Raw genomic sequence first — 20,329 nt, 5'->3', positions numbered from 1 at the left:
CTAAAGGGCAAGAAAAAATACAGTCTGAAGAGACAAAGCAAGCCTCAGAAACAGACTCAGATATGACAAAGATGTTGAAGGTATCAGACAAGGGATTTAAAATAATTATGACTTATATGTCAAGGGCTATAATTGAAATAGGAGACAATATTCAAGGTAAGCAGATGTAAGCTGTGATATGGGAACTCTAAGAAAGAGTCAAAGGAAATGCTAGAAAAAACATAAACTAATGTAAACTAAGAAGGCTTTTGGCGAACTCATCAGCAAACTACACATAGCTGAGGAAAGAATCAGCAAGTCTAAAAATGTCAACAGAAATTCCCTAAATTGAAATTTTATTTAAATTCTAAATGAAAAAAATTAAAATGAAAAATTTTGAAAATTAAAAAAAAAAAGAATGCAAACCCAAAATGAAACAGAATACCCAAGTACTGTGGGACAATTTCAGCAGGTGTAATATTTAAGTAACTGGAATATCAGAAGAAGGAGAAAAAAGAGAATTTAATCTGTAAATTAAACAATATACATCCATATCTCTCTGGGTCAGGGAATAAGCTCCAATATAAATGTTTTAATATTTTAAATAAGATACAAATGGTAATAAAAAACTGTGGAATACAGGAAAAACAGTGCTTAGGGATAAATTTATACCATTAACTGTATTAGAAAAATAAGTTCTAAAATCAAAACCTAAGATTACAACTTGAGTCTAAAGAAAAAAGAGCAAATTAAGTTGAAGACAAGCAGAAGAAAAGAAATAAGAATTCCTGCAAAAATCAATGAAATTAAAAACAGGAAAACAATATAGAAAATCAGTGAAACCAAAAGTAGTTATTTGAAAAGATCAACAAATTGATAATCTTCTAGCAAGGCTACAAAACAAAAATTAGATGACACAGATGACCAATATAAGGAAATGAAGGAGTATTATGACAGCTCTATGTCTACAAATTCAATACATTACATAAAATTATCTTCAATGACATAATCTATAAAAATTCACACAAGGATAAAAAGGTAATCTGAATAAATCTATATCTACTAAGTAAACTAAATCAGTAATTAATATTCCTCAAAAGAGAAATCACTAGGCCCAGATGGTTTCACTGGCGAGTTCTACCAAACATCTAAAGAAGAATTAAAAACAATCCTCCACAGGGTCTTCCAAAAAATAAAGCAGAAGGAATACTCCTAACTTATTCTGTGAGACCATTACCCTAACACCAAAACCAGTAAAAGATATTACAAGAAAGGAAAACTACAGACCCATAACTCTCATGAACATAGATCTAATGATCTTCAATAAAATATAAGCAAATCAAATTCAACATGTATAAAAATAACTATACACCATGGCCAAGTGAGATTTATTCCAAGTACACAAGTCTGGCTTAATATTAAAAGACCAATTAATGAAATTTATGACATCAACAAGCAAAAGAAAAAATATCATATTATCATATCAACTGATACAAAGAAAGCATTTGATAAAATCCAACACAGATGCATGATAAAAAAAAAGTCTCAATAAACTAGGAATAGAAGGAAATTTCCTCAATGCTTGCCACCTATGATCAGGAAAAAGGCAAGGATGTCTCCTCTGAGGCCTCCTATTCAACACTGTACTGGAAGTTCTAGATAGTAAAATAAGAAAAGAAAAGAATAACGTATAACTGGGCAAGGAAAAATTTTGTCTCCCTTTGTTCACTGAAGAAATGTTCGTCTACATACAATAAAAAGAACGAGCGCTCTTTGGAGAAATGACTGATTCTAGAAATAAGGCAGTAAATATACAAAATGAGCCTGGGGTGTCTTGTAGTGTCAGTAAGTTCTGAAGAACATGTTAAGGGACACCACAAATGTTACATTCAACAAAAGCCATACTGTTGGAAACTAAACAAAACACAAATTCTGTTTGTTTTTTTTTTTTCCAAAAAATTTAATTGCAAGGAAAAAGAGGTAACAGGGGAAGAAAGTACAGATTTAAAAAAGACTTGAGACATAAAAAATAATTGCAGTGATTAGATCCTATTTGGACACTGATTCAAAGAAACTAATTTTTTTAAAGTATGTCTGCCAGGCAAACATGAAAAATTCCTGGCATTTGAAGATTACTTATTTAAAATTTTTGAAAAGAATTAGATTTACATATCATAAAAGCATCTATATTTTAGGAAGACGTGAAATATTTGACATGGACATGAACTTGGGCAAACTTTAGGAGATGGTGAGGGATAGGGAAGCCTGGCATGCTGCAGTCCATGGGGTTGCAAACAGTTGGACATGACTGGGTGACTGAACAACATGAAATATTTAGAAATAAAATAGTATGATGTTTTGAATATGCTTCAAATTATTCCAGTATCAAGAAATGGGAGAAGGTGAAGGTATTACTGGAACCAGATTGTGTTGATGCTGAGTGTCAGGTACACTGGGTTCATTATATTATATAACAAACAGAAACGGATTCTCTTTATTGTGTGTATGCTTGATAAATTCTGTAATAAAAAATTTATTATAAATATCATGCCATTAAATTTGAAATCCTAAGTGAAATTGACCACCTAAAAGTTTAATCAAACAATACAAACTGAAACTGTATTCAAAACTCAAGCCACCATCACATGTTTCAAAACAAGGCAGTTTTGGAAGCCAGTTTTACCAAATAGTCAGGGAGAAACAAATTATCACCTTATGTAAACTCCTCCAAAGCATACAAAAATGGTCAATTATTCAACTCATTTTGCCAGGTTATTGCTCCTCAATTCAAAAACCAGATGAGAACATCCCATGAAAAGAACACTTTAAGTCATACTCACTCATAGCAGCAAATATTCTAAATAATTTAATAGCATATTCAACATAGCAGTGAATTAAATGAACAAATGGGCTGTGTCTGAGGAATAAAAATATGATTTAACATTAAAAAATACTTTCAATTATAATTCCCTGTACAAATTAAAGGAGAAAAAAAAACACTTGATCACATCAATGGGTATATTAAAAAGCCTTTGAAAGAAAATCAACACAACTTTGTGGTTAAAAAGAGTAAGTTAACATTAGAACAGAACTTCAATTTCCTAAAGTCTATTGCAAACACACTTATATGTAAAATATTAGAATTTCCATTAAAGCCAGGGCCAGACAACACAAAAATGAATGCTCTCTCCTCTACTGTTCAAAATTGCACTGGGACACATAGAGCAGTGAATATTGAAATAAACAAGAGGTATGAATATTGAAAAGAAAGATAATATTTGGTGATAATATTATTATCTGTAAAATATGTGGAGTATTTGAATGATTGAGAGATTTCAGGAAAATATATATGGAAAATCATTATAGCAAAATCAAGAACCTTGCCATCTAAAAGCAATAACTAATTAGAACATGAAATAGGAAATACCTCATTCACAATGGCAAGAAAGTCAAGAAAATTACCTAAAAAGAATCCTAACAGACATGTACAAGATGTTAATGGAGGCAAATATAAAAGCTTTCTGATAGATTCAGCTAAAAGTCCCAAATACATAAAGCAGTAACACATATTCATTCATGAGGAACAGCATTATTACAAAGATATGAATTCTCCTTAAATTATTTATAGATTTATACCTGTAAATTCAGACCACTGACTTCCACTCCCCAAATCAACTCTCAATAACTATAAAAGGAGAGGGGGGTGGGGAATCAACAACAAAAGCTAAACAACAAAACACGAGAAATCCCTAGGGAAGATTGATGACTGTGGGGAGCTGGTTCTTGTGTTTGGCGGGGTCGGGGGCAGTGGGGAAGTTGCAGAAGGGCTGTAGGCTGCAGAGATGCAGATGGCAGGATGGGTAAGGAGAAGATTTTAAATTTCTGACCTATTTCATTGCACAAACCAGAGGCAGGCCCTCTAACCACAGATACCAGTAGCTCTGGGATAGTAACAGGACAACTGGAAAGGTGAGATGACTGAGGTTGTAGGACCCCAAAGCCTGTGCTAATGACCACCTGAAACCATTTTAGTGTGTTACAATCAAAAACAGACTAGCCTTGAAAAACTCCCTGAGCAGACAAAACCAATTTAGTCATACAAATAAAGTTTAATTTAGGTTTTATTACAAGGCTAACTTGATTATGCCTTGCTTATGCCTCTGGAAATCATCAGCAAAACTTCAGTTGTTTCCCCAAATTGATATGAGGTAATCACTAACCAATTCCCTATCATTTAAGAAATTCAAATATTATAACCAACCACTGTGAAGAATAGTCACTGCCTTCCCCCAATATAAGCAGCTTTATAACGATATACCCCTGAGCCTCATTCCATGTTTGGTTTGAATGCTCTGTGTTCACAAACTGTCTTTTTGGCATGGGCAGAATAAACTACTACTAATTATTACTTTAGCAATTCATTGCTTCTACTCCTGTTACTTCTGAACTTTTGACAAGAGACTGAGGATTGGCCTTTCCAAAATAATTTTTTTTCTCAAAATAATTTTTAACAGAAGATAAAGAATGGATTGGAGATATTATAGAATAGGAGCTATTAAAACGATCCACACACAATAAGTCTAGGTATTCTTTCATGAAATTTTATATGGATTCTAAACATACACTTGGTAGAGATGTATAATATATTTTTTGCTAGGAATGAGGGTTAAGAAAATGAAAATCAGTGCTCTGAGCTATGAAATGTTAGATAATTTCAAATGAGCAGGACCGCCCCAAATGCTGCGCTCAGCCTCTTCTGTGCAGAAAATGAATCTTTTAGAACAAAATGTTTCTGAAATCTGGCTGGCTGGTCAAGAGTCTCCATTGAAAAGGTTGCTTTTTCTCTGACTCTCCCCCATGCTCATGGGCACTGCAGCTCCCTATCTAGAAACTAGTTCGTGTTGCAGAATCATTCTCTGCGAGGGACACAGCTGGACAAATGCTTGGAGCTGACAGTGAGAAGCCTCTCCCAGCCAGGATTTCATCAAGGACCCAGGACCTCAGAAGTGAGGACTGAGCCGGGGGCATCCTCCCAGAAGGTCCAGATAATCCAGTTCTACTCCTGATAACAGCTGTGGGAGATCCCTGACAGAGCTGTCAGACTGTGAGCCTTCCTCAATCTGCCCTGGGGGTCTTCAGAGAGGTGAGAGCCTTGGCTGGAAGGAGACAGGCTCAGGTCACAAGAGGGAGGCGTCTCAGGCCCTGTCACAAGTCAAGGTGAGGATATTGAAGGAGCAATGAAGGAATCTCCCAGACTGGAAGAGAGGGGTCCCAGCTTTACCCTGTCCCTGCAGTCAGCCCCCATAGGCGCCAAGTCAGAGAGACGTGGAAGCCTCTGACTTCCTTCTGGGGAAGTAGAAAATGAATGTCTCAGGGAAGTGAGGCTTGGATAGAGTGATGTGTCTTCAGATCAGCAAAGAAAGGAGTTCCAGAACCTGCCAGGAGTCAAAACAAGGACCCTGAGGGAGGACTGGAGGCACCTTGAACCTCAGAACAGAGGTCAGCTCCACCCTGCCCCTGCTACGAGTGTAGGAAGGCCCCAATAAGCTGTAGCCTGCCTGATATGGTGACCTCTGTCTTCTGCTGGGTGAAATGGTCTAAAGGAGGGAAAGACATTGAGCTAGCAGGGCTGGACTCAGATAAGCAGAGGAGAGGACCCAGGAACTGTCAGTATTCAAGGTGAGGACCCTGAGGGAGGACTGATGAGACATTAGACTCCAGAACAGAGGGGATCCCTCAACAGATCTGGTGCTGTCAACACAGGCATCTGATTGGACTTAGTATTACATCACTTTGCCTTGGGATACTGAGATAGGGTTGGTTTGGTCTTGGGTGTGCATCCTTCAGTCAGCAAATGGAGGAGTCCCAGGCCTTGACAGACATGAAGGTAAGTAAGGACCTGAAGGAAGACCCTGAGGGACCTTGGGGTGGGATGACCACATGCATCATCCATTTCTGACATCCAGGTCTCAGAAAGACTGGGGACCTGGTATAAGGGGTGGGGGCTCAGCAGGGCAGAGAAGAGAATCCCATGTCCTTCTGGGAGTCAAGGTGAGGACCCTAAGCAAGAACTGATGGGACTCTGGACCCCAAACAGAGGGGATCCCCCCAGATTCCTGGCCCTGGGAGGCCCCTGGTGGGGGTATAGGCACCTTGGCAGCAAGTCTTGACTTTCACATCTGAGTCTCAGAGAGACTGGGGCCTCAGATGGGCAGAGGGGAGGATCTTAGGTTCTGCTGATAGTCAAGCTGAAGCCCCCGAGGGAGGACTGAGGGGACCCTGGACCCCAGAACAGAGTGGGCTCAGGGAGCACATAAGGTGGATGAACACATGCTGCATTTCCTGTCATCCAGGTCTCAGAGAGACTGGATGGGACCTCAGATGGGCAGAGGGGAGAATACCAGGTCCTGCGAGGTGTCCAGTTGAGGATACTGAGGGAGGACTGAGAGGACCCTGGACCCCAGACAGAGGAGACCTGAGAGAAGCCCATTCTTATTGTCGGCCCTGGGCAGCCCTGGAGTAGGATGAGACCAACAGACATGGTCTGACTTCCTGACATCCGGGTCTCAGACTAAGGACCTGGTGCAGGGGGCGGGCTTCCTGACATCCAATCTCAGACTGGGGACCTGGTACAGGAGGCGGACTTCCTGTCATCCGGGGCTCGGAGAGACTTGGGAACTGGTATAAAAGGCGGGGCTTCAGTTGGATCGAGGAGAGAATCTCGGGTCCTGCCTGGAGACAAGGTAAGGTCCTGAGGGAGGACTGAGGGGACCCTGAGGGAGGAGTGACGGAACCCCACAGATCCCCGCCCATGTCGTCGGCCCTGGGAGACCCTAGGGTGAGAAGGGCACACTAGGCCTTCTGACTACCTGACATCCGGGTCTCAGAGTGACTGGGGACCTGGTGTGAGGAGCCAGGCCTCAGGTGGGGAGAGGACAGAGCCCAGGTCCTACTGGGAGTCAAGGTGAGGACCCCAGATTCCTGCCCCTGCTGTCAGCCCTGGGAGGACCCTAGGGGGTGTAGACCACTGAGGGAGGACTAAGGGGAGCTGGACCCCAGAACATAGGGGACCCTGTAGTCACCAGGCAGGACGGCCACATGCAGCATTTCCTGACATCCGGGTCTCAGAGAGACGGGGGACCTTGTGAAAGCTGAGGGGTCTGAAAATGGCAGACGGGACAATTCCCCAGTCCTGCCTGGAGTCTAGGTTCCATGTGAGGAAGGACTGAGGTGGTTATACCCCAATAGGGAGGCAGGGATCCTGGCCCTTGTGGGGGCTCTTGGAGGCCCTAGAGCAGGGTGAGCATTTTCTTCACCTCTGGCTTAGGGTCTCGGGAGGTGAGGTGTTTGGGCAGAGGGCAGAGGCTTCAGATCCACCGAGGGTGGACTCCCCGGACCCCAAGGGAGGACTGAGCTGATTCCCTCCCCTGTGGTCAGTGCTGGGAGGGCAGGCAGGAGGTGAGGAGGAGCTGAAGACCAAGCATCTCCCCAGCCTAGGACCTGCGGGAGGCCCTGGGCAGGTGCGGCCATATGTGGGGCCCCTCAGCGCTTTCTGTTCAGACTCGGGTCTTGTTCTGAGTTTCCCTGCAGGCCCCAAAAGGGGAGGGTCCAGGCCATGCCAGGGGAAAAGTGGGCACTACAAGGGAACCCCGATGGGATCTCCCACTGCACAACTGGGGAGACCTCATAGAGTCCACCCTTCGAACCATCACAGAAGGCCCAGGGCTGTGCCACAGTCTACCCCCGAGGTGTCCCCTCCATTTCTGTCACAGGAGCTCCAGGAACCAGGAGGTAAAGACTGAGGTCTGAGGCCGGTGTCCTGAGGTCAGAGAGCAGAGGAGGTCCTGCCAGAACCAGGAGTCAAGGTGAGGAGGGTGCCCTGAGTGTGCACCAGAGGCCCCCATTCTAGAACAGAGGGGAACCCACAAGGCTCAAATCCCTCCACTATGTGAACTCCGGAACCTCAGGTTGGGCTGACTGCATCCTGGGGAGACCCTGCCCTTCCTTCTTTGGGTAGCCAGCGTACAGCCACCCAGGAGGAGTGCCACTGTTCCGTCCAAGAGCACCTCTCGAGAGGAGACCTGTACGTGGCCTGTGTCAGACCACCCAGGGTTCATTTCTCAGCTGAGGCCGCTCTCATCTTCTCTCTCCCCCAGACCTGTGGTCCCCCATCTGTCACCTCTGCCCACACTCCTGTCTATTGCTGGAAACCAGTCATCATGTCTCATGCTCCAAAGCGACGGCGCTGCGTGCTTGAGGAAGGCAGTGAGGCCCAAAGTGTTCTTGCGGTTGTGGTAGAGGATACGTCCTCATCCTCCACCTGCTCCTCCTCATTTCCCTTATCCTCCTCCTCCTCCTCTTCCTCTTGCTTTCCGCTGATCTCGAGCTCCCTAGAGGAGGATCTTAATATTATTCCTGGGCCCCTGGGTCCCTCCCAGGATCCTCCCCAGGGTCCCTCCCAGGATCCTTCCCAGGGTCCTTCCCAGGATCCTCCCCAGGGTCCTCCCCAGGATCCTCCCCAGGATCCTTCCCAGGGTCCTTCACAGAGCCCTCCGAGTTCCTTTCTCTCTCCCACTGCTGTTGCCTCTCCAATGAGCCAATCCGATGATGGCCCCAGCAGCCCAAAAGAGGAGAGTCTGAGCACCTCTCAGGCTCTGCCAAATGCTGAGTCCCTGCCCAGAAATGTGATTGATGACAGGGTGGCTGATCTGGTAGAATTTCTGCTCCTCAAGTATCGAACCAAGGAGCTGACCACAAAGGAGGAAATGCTGAGTGTCGTCATCAAAGATTACCAGGATCACTTCCCTGAGATCTTCAGAGAAGCCTCGGAGTGCCTGCAGCTGGCGTTTGGCGTGGATGTTAAGGAAGTGGACCCCAGCAATGACTCCTATGCCGTGGTCACTACCCTGGGTCTCACCTGCGATGGGATGATGAGCGATGGGCAGACCATGCCCAAGAACGGTATTCTAATAGTTATCCTGAGCATGATCTTTATGGAGGGTGACTGTGTCTCTGAGGAGAAGGTGTGGGAAGTGCTGAATGTGATGGGGGTATATGATGGGACAGATCACTTTATCTATGGGGAGCCCAGGGAGCTTATTACCAGAGTGTTGGTGCAGGAGCAGTACTTTGAGTACCGACAGGTGCCCAACAGTGATCCTGCCCGCTATGAGTTTCTGTGGGGTCCCCGGGCCCATTCAGAGATCTGCAAGATGACTCTCCTGGAGTTTTTGGCCAAGATCAGTGGAAATGACCCTAGAGCCTTCCCTCTGTGGTATGAGGAGGCTTTGAGACAGCAGGAAGAGAGAGCCCAATCTGGAATTGCCACCACGGATGATACTAGTGCCGTGGCCAGTGAAAGTTCCAGTGCACCATCCTGTCCTGAGTGAAGTCCAAGGCAGATTCTTCACTCTGTGTTTTTTAAGAGAGCAGTCAATGATCTAACTAGTAGAGGGACAGACTGGGGGCAAGGGAATCATAGTAAATAGCATTTTTGTGTTTCTCTTCCGCTGGGGTGACTTAAAACTTGATCTTCTTTTATTTTTTTGCATTTTAAAATGTTGTTACTCAACTAGAAAGTCTGTTATTCTCAAAATCTAGGTTTATGCATGACATTGGCACATTTAGCATTTTTTTTTCTTTCAGTTTAGTAGAAAGAATTTTGCTGTGTTAAGACAAATTGGGAAATCTTTCATTTTATTTGTACTCTGTAATAAGAAAAGATGGCATTAGAATAAGAATTTCCTTGAAAATGTGAAAGAACTTAGTAAAATGGAGAAAAAAATGAAGTGGTTTACTTTTGAATTCTCACTTTCAGTCTATTCTGTAACATTAAGATATGTACTTGAATTTTCTTAGTTTATTCAAGGATGTAGAAGAAATAAAATAGTAATAAATGAAATCTCTGCTCACTGGCTCATTTATTCCAAAGACCTTCATGGAGCCTCTGCTCTGTGGAAGGCCCTGTGTTAGCAGTGGGGACACTGGGAGAAGCAGGGCACCCACACACCTGGAGCGATGGTCTAGCAGCTGCAGTCACACAAGAAAGGTGAAGAGACGTCCCCTAGTCCCACTAAAGAAGGAAACACGGGGCAGGGTCGTGGGGCTCCAGGAGGAGCCCTCGAGTGTCGGTGCCTGAGCCAGGGTGATTTGGGGCTTTGGGAAGCTGGGTTCCTTCTGTGGGAGGTGATGGTAATGAACCTGGGTGGTGGCAGCCCTCAGACCTGCAGTTGGTGTGTCTTGCTGCTGCTGCTAAGTCGCTCCAGTCGTGTCCGACTCTGTGCGACCCCATGGTCTGAGCCCACCAGGCTCCCCTGTCCCTGGGATTCTCCAGGCAAGAACACTGGAGTGGGCTGCCATTTCCTTCCCCAATGCATGAAAGTAAAACGTGAAAGTGAAGTCACTCAGTTGTGTCCGACTCTTCACGACCCCATGGACTGCAGCCTACCAGGCTCCTCTCTCCATGGGGTTTTCCAGGCAAGAGTACTGGAGTGGGTTGCCATTGCCTTCTCCGGGTGTGTCTTAGGAATGAGAGGAAAACCTGGTTAACAAAACTGCTCTTGGCATTTCCTTTTGGATCATGGATAAACCAGAGATAAATCACTTCCTGGGGCAAGTAAGGAAGTTGTCCTGTACTCTTGTCCCAGTTCAGCTGAACACAAGACCTAGGTGTTTTATAAGTATCATCAGCAAGGGTTTCCTGAGAAATAAGGATAAATATCTTTTGAATGATGCTGGGGAGTCACTGTCGAGGCACCCATTTCATTGACCTAGGAAAGCCAGAGATGACATTATTAGAAGACATTTTAATTAGATTACCTTTAATGTAATTTGACCAATTCTGAGCAATATATAACTTTGAGTGGGGAGGAATTAATGAAAATAGTGGTTCAGATGAAAATGCAGCTGAGAGGGAGGGACTGAATTGGTCTTTGGCTAAAATTCTAGCAGCTTTGAGTTGCATCCAGCTTGGGAAGACTCCCCTCCATCTAAATTTAATAATATATCCTCTAAGAAGAAAATTTCCTGAATTTTTATTTACAAAGCCCCTGTAGCTCAAATGGTAAAGAATTTGCTTGCAACACAGGAGACCTGGGTTCAATCCCTGGGTCAGGAAGATCCTCTGGAGAAGGGAATGGCAGTCCACTCCAGTATTCTTGCCTGGAGAATCCCATGGACAGAGGAGCCTGGCAGGCTACAGTCCTTGGGATCGCAAAGAGTCGGACACAACTGAGCGACTAACACTGTTACCACTATTTACAAAGCCAGCAGCATGGTTGACTGATTATTGTATTATGTGTCCTATTGAGATTTCACTAAGATGTACTGGATAACAACAACAACTTCTAGAGTACAGGGTAGAAGGGCCTGGGGTCAAATTAATGATGGAAACACAGAAGTCCCCCTTATCTGCCAGTGATTATGTTAATGATGGAAACACAGAAGTCCCCTTTATCTGCCAGTGATTGTGTTCCAAGACTGCCTGTAGGTCTCTGACACCATGGAGAGTACTGAACACTACAATGTTACATTTTTTCCTACACTAATGGGTAGGTAGCACATATAGGGTGGATATGCTGAAGGAAAGGATGATTCATGTTCAGGGCAGGAGAGAGTGGGATGGTGTGATTTAAAACTTAATGAACTGTATATTTCTGGAATTGTCTATTTAGTATTTTCAGACCCTGGTTGATCTCAGGTAGCTGAAACTGCCAAAAGCAAAACTGTGGATAACAGAGTTACTGTAACTGCTAATCAGTAAAGACTGAGCCAGGCACTGTGCAAGGTGCTTTACATTGCCTACATTACCTACATCTCAGCCACCCTACAAGACAGGTCTCATCAAGCCCACTTGCTTCACAGATGAAAAACCTGAGGCCATAGGGCTTGGTAATCTACCATGGTTACATGGTTAATAAGTGACAGGGCAGGGACTAGATCTCTAGCCTAAATTCATTGGGAACCTATGCTTTTCCCACTCAACCCCAGCCTGATACCAACCTTCTGCCTCTAAATCATTTCTTTTCTCGGTACTCCATAAAGTCTCTAAGGTGACCAAAAGGAGGACCCCATGCCCATGACACTGAAAGCAGGCTTAAAGAAAGAAGGCGACAAAGTGAAGCAGACAGGGTTTGGGTATTGTTTGTGGGCTTTATTAACATAGAGTCCTGCTGCCTGTCAGGGTCCCCTGAGAGATGAGCTGCCAGAAGTCTGGCTAGTCCCAGCACCTTCCCACATGATAGCACCCATCCCCTGGTCTTCCCCTATGTACCCTCCAGTCCAACTCTGGAACCTGACCAGCTTATCAGCTCATCACTGCTGCCTCTTCTGAAATCTGTGCCCACTCCAAAGGGAACAGCCTTAATCTCTTGCCCTCCCTCTGACATAAAGCATTTCAACTCCCTGCAGAAGTCCCCAGGCTATCTCAACCCACTGCCCACTTACAGTGCCCTTGTGTTTACACTGGATAGTGATGTTAGACATTGGTCATTACCTCTCCCCCCCTCCACAGGTATCTTCAACAAACTCTTTTCTTTCTAAATGAGTTTATGTGTAGAGTCTAACTTGGCACATAATCTACCAGTTCTTTGGCTAAAACCCTGAAGTTAAGAGTATTTGAAACCAGCTCAATGCTCTGTGGTGATTGAGATGGGTGTGATTGTGGGGAGGGCAGTGAGAGAGAGATCCAAGAGGGAAGGGATATATGTAAACATACAGCTGATTTACTCATTTTTCCAGCAGAAACTAACAAAACATTGTAAAGCGACTATAGCCCAATTAAAAAACATCCTATAATAAAACCATAAAGGAAAACAATATGAAATATGTATATAGATAGATATCTGAATCAGTTCACTGTATACCAAAACCTAACACAACATGGTAAATCAACTATACTTCAATAAAAAAGGAAATTCTCTAAGAAGTGAAGGTTGTTGTCATAGCAAATTATAATAATTGCTTTTTGTTCAGCATCTACTATGTAACAGTGTATGAGAGAGACCACATGGTCTTATCCATATTTTGTCTTCCTTTCCTTCACAATGTATTACTACAATGTATTTACTACAACACATTGTATTGTAGTAAGTGAAGTACGACATTGTAGTTGTATTACTACAAGTACAATCCGCCTGTAGTTAGGAATGATCATATCACTACCCATTGTCCCTGAAATATGAGTAGAAGTGTCATCACATCCAGGCATTTGAGAGCCAGCATGGCATTTCCATGCTTTCTATTTCATTCAACAGCAAACCTGGCATCTCCCTGTTGAGTTGGTGGAACTATAGTCTCGAAGTATCATGGATCCCTGGGTTTTCTGAGAGCAGAGGTCTCCTGCCCAATGCAACAGAATTTATATGAACAAAAATAAACTTTTCTTATGTTAAGCCATTTAAATTAAGTTTTTGTTTGTTGCATCAGCTTGAAGTTGCTTCAACTGACAAATACATAGGTAGGTGTATTTAAATATTTTTATTACAAAGGTATTATTAGTGCATATAGTGTACTTACTCTTATTGCAAAAAACTTGTAAAAATAGATAATTGCTCTGTTTATAAACTTCCTCCAAATTTCAGCCCCTTATCCAGAGGTAACCACATCTAACATATTAATATGATTTTTTGGTTAAAGTGGAAAGGGTATAAATATTTCACATTTTCATAAATATTGCTGGAATTTTATTCTAAAAAGCTGTACGATTCATATTCTCAAAAACTATTTTATTGAATATCCTTCACTCTCAAAAATATTTTATCATTCTTTTAAACTTTGGTCAAAATTATGGATAAAATATTGTCTCAATGTTGTTTTAATTTGTGTCTCCCCCATTTTCTAATTTGGAGTAGGAAATGACAACCCACTCCAGTATTCTTGCCTGGAAAATCCCATGGACAGAAGAGCCTGGTGGGTTACAAAGAGTCGGACATGACTGAGCACACATGTATTTTCTTTCTTTTTTTTAAATTAATTTATTTTTTTTCATTTATTTTTATTAGTTGGAGGCTAATTACTTTACAATATTGTAGTGGTTTTTATCATACATTGACATGAATCAGCCATGGATTTACATGTATTCCCCATCCCGGTCGCCCTCCCACCTCCCTCTCCACCCGATTCCTCTGGGTCTTCCTAATTAGGTTGAACAAAGCATTTATTTAATTCCTCACCCGGGTAAAACTGGATTGATACAGTGATGTCCAAAGTGACAGGATTCCTCTGAGCATGATTTTAATGAAATGCCAACATGGAGAGCCTCCTGGTCCCCTTCTCAATGAGGAGCAAGGATTCAGTCAGGAGCTAGGGAAGGTGACCAGAGGGGACATCCCCAGCCTACGAGGGGCATTGAGAGCATCCTGGGGACAGCTGTTGCCAGAGTACACGTGAGAGACAAGTGCAAAGCCAAGTCCAGAGAGCCCCAGGCAGGCTGACAGTCAGGACCCTGAATCCAGAGTTCAGTGTAAGGGGCACAGGACCCCAAAGGAGAGAAATTGGGGAGAGGAAAGGGTAGAGAACAAGGAATGTGAATAGACTGGGAAAATCTCTAGACCCTCCTCCACAGCTGGAAGTTGTAGGTGGTCTGAATAGTCAGGTCTATTGGGTGGCTGGACCAGGGGCATGCCAAACAGCCCACCCTGCCCTTAGAGTCCCCCACCTCTGTCAGGAAGCATACACCTGGCTCTTCGCCTCATTCAGGAGAGCTTCATCTCTTGACTACACATGTGGTCCAGTGCACCCTTGCCAGTGTTTCAGGGCTGGGCTGGCAGTGGTCATGATGCCGGCTGGAGGCTGGGGCCTTTTCCCCTGGGGATAGAGCAACCCTCCTTTGATGTCGGGGCCATCTGAATGAGCAGGGTTGGTGACTAGGGGCAGACAGCTGAAACAGGCCAGGAATACCTATGAGCCAGGGGAGGGAGTGTGTAGCTGCCAGAAGAGTGGAATTTGAACAAGGAAGCCCTGGGAAGTGGTTTCTGAAAGAGTTTCTTATTCAATAAGAAGAGAAGAGAAATATGAGTCCGGAGTTCACAGCAGACCCTTCAGTCTCATCGTATTCACATTTAAGTAATGAGGGCAATTTAAGTGCCTGGTGTATATGGGCTCATCTGGTCATTGTGCTAGGGCATCTGGTACAAAAATGAAAACAATCAGCATACCCACTGGATCTCAAAAGAGTCAAATACAAAACCCCAACAGTGTTCTTCCATTTCTTCCCTGTCAGCGTTTTGCCTAATCTTGGCATTCATTTTAGTCCTACATATGTTATAAACTCCACCATACATTGTTATTATCTTTACTTATATAATCAATTATCTCTTAAAGACATTGACACAAATAAGGAAATCCTCTTTATGTTCACACACAGAGCTCCAATTCCAGTGCTTTTCATTCGTTTGTGTAGATTCAGATTTCTATCTGGCATCATTTTCTGTCAGCCTGGAGGAATTTAGCATTTCTTTAAAGCATTCTTTAATATTTATTTTAGTGCATGTCTCTTGGTTATTAATCCTTTAAGGTTTTGTATTTCAGAAAAAAAATCTTCATTTAACCTTTATTTTTGCAATGTATTTTCACTGACTGTAGAATCCTAGGTTGACAGTTTAATTTTTCAGGACTTTAAAGATAGGGCTCCAATCATCTCTTACTTTCCTTGTTTTTGACAAGAAACTCACTCTTACCCTTATCTTTGTTGCCCTGTAGTAAAGTGCCTTTTTCCCCCCTCTGGGTGCTTTTAAGATTTTCTCTTCATCACTGATTTTAAGTAATTTGAATATTGTGGGCCTTGGTATAGTTTTTTCTTAATTTCATATTTCTTGGCATTCTTTATGGGTTTTGAATCTGTGGGTTTATGGTTTTGCTTATTTTCATCAATTACTTTTTATTGGAGTAGAGTTGCTTTACAGCATTGCGTAAGTTTCTAATGTACAGCAAAATGTATCAACTATACATATACATATATCACCTCTCTTTTGGATTTCCTTCCCATTTAGGTCATCAAAGAGCATTGAGTAGAGTTCCCTGTGCTACACAGTAGGTTCTCATTAGTTATCTATTTTAAATATGGTGGTGGTGGTTTAGTCACTGGGTCATGTTTGACTCTTTTGTGACCCCATGGACTGTAGCCCACCAGGCTCCTCTGGCCATGGGATTTTCCAGGCAAGAATACTGGAGTGGGTTGCCATTTCCTCCTCCAGGGGATCTTCCTGACCCAGGTATCAAACCTGCGTCTCCTGCATTGGTAGGCGGGTTCTTTACTGACTGAGCCACCAAATAATAGTGTATATATGTCAATCCCCTCCTCCTAATTCATCCCATCCACCTTATAGTTCTTATCCAATTTGGAGATTCCTCATTCAAATACTTTTTTCTATCCTCTCTTCTTCCTTCCCTTTGGGGTTTCCAAATATATGCACATAGGTCACTTGAAGTTGTCTCACAACTTGCCAATACTCTATTCATTGTTTTCAGTATTATTTTCTCAGTGTGTGTTTTTTCTAGAAAGTTTTATTGCTATATCTTCAAGTTCACTGATCTTTTCTTCATACATGTCAAATCTGCCATTAGTCAAAACCAGTGTATCTTTTCAATTCAGGCATTGTGGCCTTCATATCTGAAAATTTATTTAGACTCTTTTTTATGTCTTTCATGTCCCTATTTAGCATGTTTAACCTTTCCTCTTTTACACATATGGAACACAGTTATATATAATGCTGTTTTAATGTCCTTGACTACTATCATCTGTCTCATTTCTATGTCAGTTTTAATTTATTTTTCTCTTCATTTATGATCCTACTTTCCTGCTTCTTTGAATGGCTGGCAATTTTGATTGGATGTCAGAAATTGTGAATTTTACTTTGTTAAATGCTGGATATTTTTGTGTTTCTATAAATAAATATTCTTAAGCTTTTTGCAAGGATACAATTAAGTTACTTGAAAACAAGTCACTGGTCTTTTTGAGTCATGTTTTTAAACTCTGTTAAGTGAGTTAAAAGCTGTGGTTAGATTATGGTTAATAATTCCTCTCTTCTCAGGCAAAACCACTCTCTATATTTTAACTGAGCCCCATGAACTATGTGATTTTCCACTCTGACTAATGAGAACCAGAATAACTCCCAGACCTGCATGATCTCTGGAGATTGCTGTCTGTGGAGCACTTTCCCCTCTGAGATTTTGTTCTGCAAGTTCTTGCCACCAAGCATCCCCTAGACCTTCAGCTCCATCTCCCCAACTCAAGAAGATGCCCAGCCTCCTTCATTATACACTGTGGCCTACAATCTTTCTCTAGACAGTAAGCTTGAGCAATCTTAGGACTCACGTCATTTACTTCTCATCTCTTAGAGAACTCTGTTCTTCTTCGCCTGATGTCTAACAAACTGAAAATCATTGTTTCATGTGTGTTGTCTGTTTTTATAGTTCTTTGAGGTAGGTGTGTATATTTGGTCCCTGTTACTACATCATGGCCAGAATCAGAAGTCCTATAATTCAAATGTAAAACCAAAATTATCTACATATGGCAGTGTCCCCATATTTTGACTTATTCAAATTAAAACCAGGTTGAAAGACTGTGGGACACATATATATGTTAATATAGACATTTATACAAAAACCCAAAAGTATATACAGCAAAATAGCAACAATATTTTTCTCTTGCTTGTAGAAATGTAACTGATTTTTAAATTGTCTTATTTGTGCTTTCAATGTTTCTAACCCTTCTAAGACACATAAGAATTACCAAAGGATACATTTATATGTGGGGCTTCCCTGATGGCTCAGCAGGTAAAGGATCTGCCTGCAATGCAGGAGGCACAGGAGATGTGTGTTTGATCTCTGGGTCGGGAAGATCCTCTGGAGAAGGAAATGGCAACCCACTCCAGTATTCTTGCCTGAAAAATCCCATGGATGGAGGAGCCTGGTGGGCTGCAGTCCATAGGATCACAGAGTCAGACACGACTGAGTGACTAAGCACACACATGTGTATGTATGGCTGAGTCCCTTTGCTGTCCATCTGAAACTATCACAACTTTGTTAATCAGCTGTACTCTAATACGAAATAAAAAAGTTTAATTAAAAATAATTGCCATTATAATAGCAAAATGCTTTAAATGTTAAAAAAAAATATGATTTAGGCTACCAAAAATAAACACTCATTATCTAGATGTTTTGTTTGTAATACTGATTAACTTCTTGCTGGATTCTTTTCAGCCTCTGGCATGCTGACTGATTATGTAACTGTAAAGAAACAAAAAAATACAATTAGTAGGCTATGTGTAGTCATCCAACTTCTCTCAGTTTCAAATACAATCCTTCACAGTTAAGAATCTTTCCTATCTTTAAAGCCATCTTCCAGAAAAACTAATACTATTTTTAAAGGGGGAAATTAAACATTTATATTCCTGAGTCAGTCACTGGATTGGGAAGTTCTTCTGGAGAAGCAAATGGCAACCCACTCCAATATTCTTGCCCAAAAAATTTCATGGACAGAGGATCCTACCGGAGTACAGTCCCAAGCGGTCACAAAGAGTGAGACATGACTGAGCATGAGCAAAAACAAAGAGATTTATATATAAGTCATATGCCCAGTGCAGGCTTCCCAGGTGACACTAGTGGTAAAGAACCCACCTGCCAATGCAGGAGACACCAGAGATGTGGTTTCCATTCCTGGGCCTGGAAGATCTGCTGTAGGAGGGCATGCCAATCCACTCCAGTATTCTTGCTTGGGAAATTCCAAGGACAGAGGAGCCAGGTGGGCTGCAGTCCATGGGGTCACCAAGAGTTGGATGCAACTGAGCATGCGTGCATGCACGCATGCATATTCCCAATGACATATTGGATCCAATATTTATAGGAAGGATTATTTGTAGGCAATATTGGCAGGAGGAATTATCATGACTACTTTCATTATTATAAGTGTTGTTTATATGTCCCTTGTCAAAATTTGTTTATATGTCTCTCATAAACCTCATAATAAACAAATTGTTTTTTAAAATATGTTTTCAGTCTTTAATGTCATTAATTCTGAATCATCAGTAAAAATGTACTTTTAAAAACACTGATTGTCCTAAGAATGAAGCAATATTTTCATGACAATGACCCACATTTCTTTAATTCAACACATTGGAAAAGGGAATGGCAATCCACTCCAGTATTCTTGCCTGGAGGATTCCATGGAGAGAGAAGCCTGGCAGGCTACAGTCCATGGGGTTGCAGAGTCAGAGACTACTGAGCGATTAGCGCGCGCACACACACACACACATTCATAGTTTTAAGTTAATATATGCTTATCTTTCAACAACTGAACACCATGTAAAAGGAACTGTGATTTTTAATTTTGTTAAAACTTCTCTGCAGTAGATAATACTCGCTTAGTTGTTAGCTATATCTTTCATATTTCTTTTGTGCATTGACAATTTCTCCATTTTAATGTTTTAATTCACACACTGTACTAGTAAAGCCATGAATGGTTTCTCTCATATTGATATGATTTCATATTCTTGTGACTCAGAAATTTTCTTCCCACTTTATCATTTATTCTTTACTCTTTTTGCAACTCATCAATCCCTCTTTTTACCAAATTATTTTGTTCCAAAGATGTTTCTATAGATTTTTAGTTACAAAAAAATGGGTACATAATTTATTTGCAATGGAATAATCTTATGGTTGGGCTTCCCTGGTGGCTCAGTGGTAAAGAAACTGCCTGCCAATGCAGGAGACCCAGGTTTGATCCTTGGGTTGGGAAGATCCCTTGGAGAAGGAAAGGGTGACCCACTATATTATTTTTGCCTGGGAAATCCCATGGACAGAGAAGCCTGGTGGGCTGCAGTCCACGAGGTTACAAAGAGTCAGTCATGACTGAGTGACTAAACAACAACACAGTCTTATAGTATTTTTTATTTTCCCTTTTAAAAATATAGGTTCATATTCTCCAAAAAGGAATAAAAGAGAAGTAATAAATACCAATATCTTTATCAGTGCTTTTTCAAACCAATCTTGTTTTATTTATAACCAGAATTTTCCCCTAGCAAAACAGTAACTGTTCCTTGGACATGGTATGTTGCTTCAGTTGTGTCCGATTCTTTGTGACCCCATGGATGGTAGCCCACCAGGCTCCTCTGTCCATGGAATTCTCCAGACGAGAATACTGGAGTGGATTGCCATTTCCTCCTCCAGAGGATCTTCCTGACCCAGAGAATGAACCTGTGCCCCTTATGTCTCCTTCATTACAGGCAGGTTCTTTACCACTAGTGCCACCTGCAAACCCAACTGGTCCTTATTTTTGTATAATATCATTTTGTCCCTTTACATACATTTTATGTAGATCTACATGACTTACTGGTTATTCCAAATGTTTAAA

At 42.1% G+C, this 20,329-nt stretch overlaps 1 protein-coding gene across 1 annotated transcript; it reads left to right on the top strand.

The window, feature by feature from the left end:
* Positions 1-6,790: 6,790 nt before the first annotated feature.
* Positions 6,791-9,368, top strand: MAGEA10 (MAGE family member A10). The gene is made up of 3 exons (XM_061137568.1): positions 6,791-6,817; positions 8,136-8,359; positions 8,471-9,368. The coding sequence occupies exons 1-3, from the start codon at positions 6,791-6,793 to the stop codon at positions 9,366-9,368; spliced, it is 1,149 nt and encodes a 382-aa protein (XP_060993551.1).
* Positions 9,369-20,329: the final 10,961 nt, after the last annotated feature.

The sequence above is a fragment of the Dama dama genome, chromosome X, assembly GCF_033118175.1.
Source record: "Dama dama isolate Ldn47 chromosome X, ASM3311817v1, whole genome shotgun sequence".
In the NCBI taxonomy this organism is placed as follows: Eukaryota; Metazoa; Chordata; class Mammalia; order Artiodactyla; family Cervidae; genus Dama; species Dama dama.
Note: the sequence above shows the minus strand (reverse complement) of the source record. Positions and strands in the feature narration are given on the sequence as shown.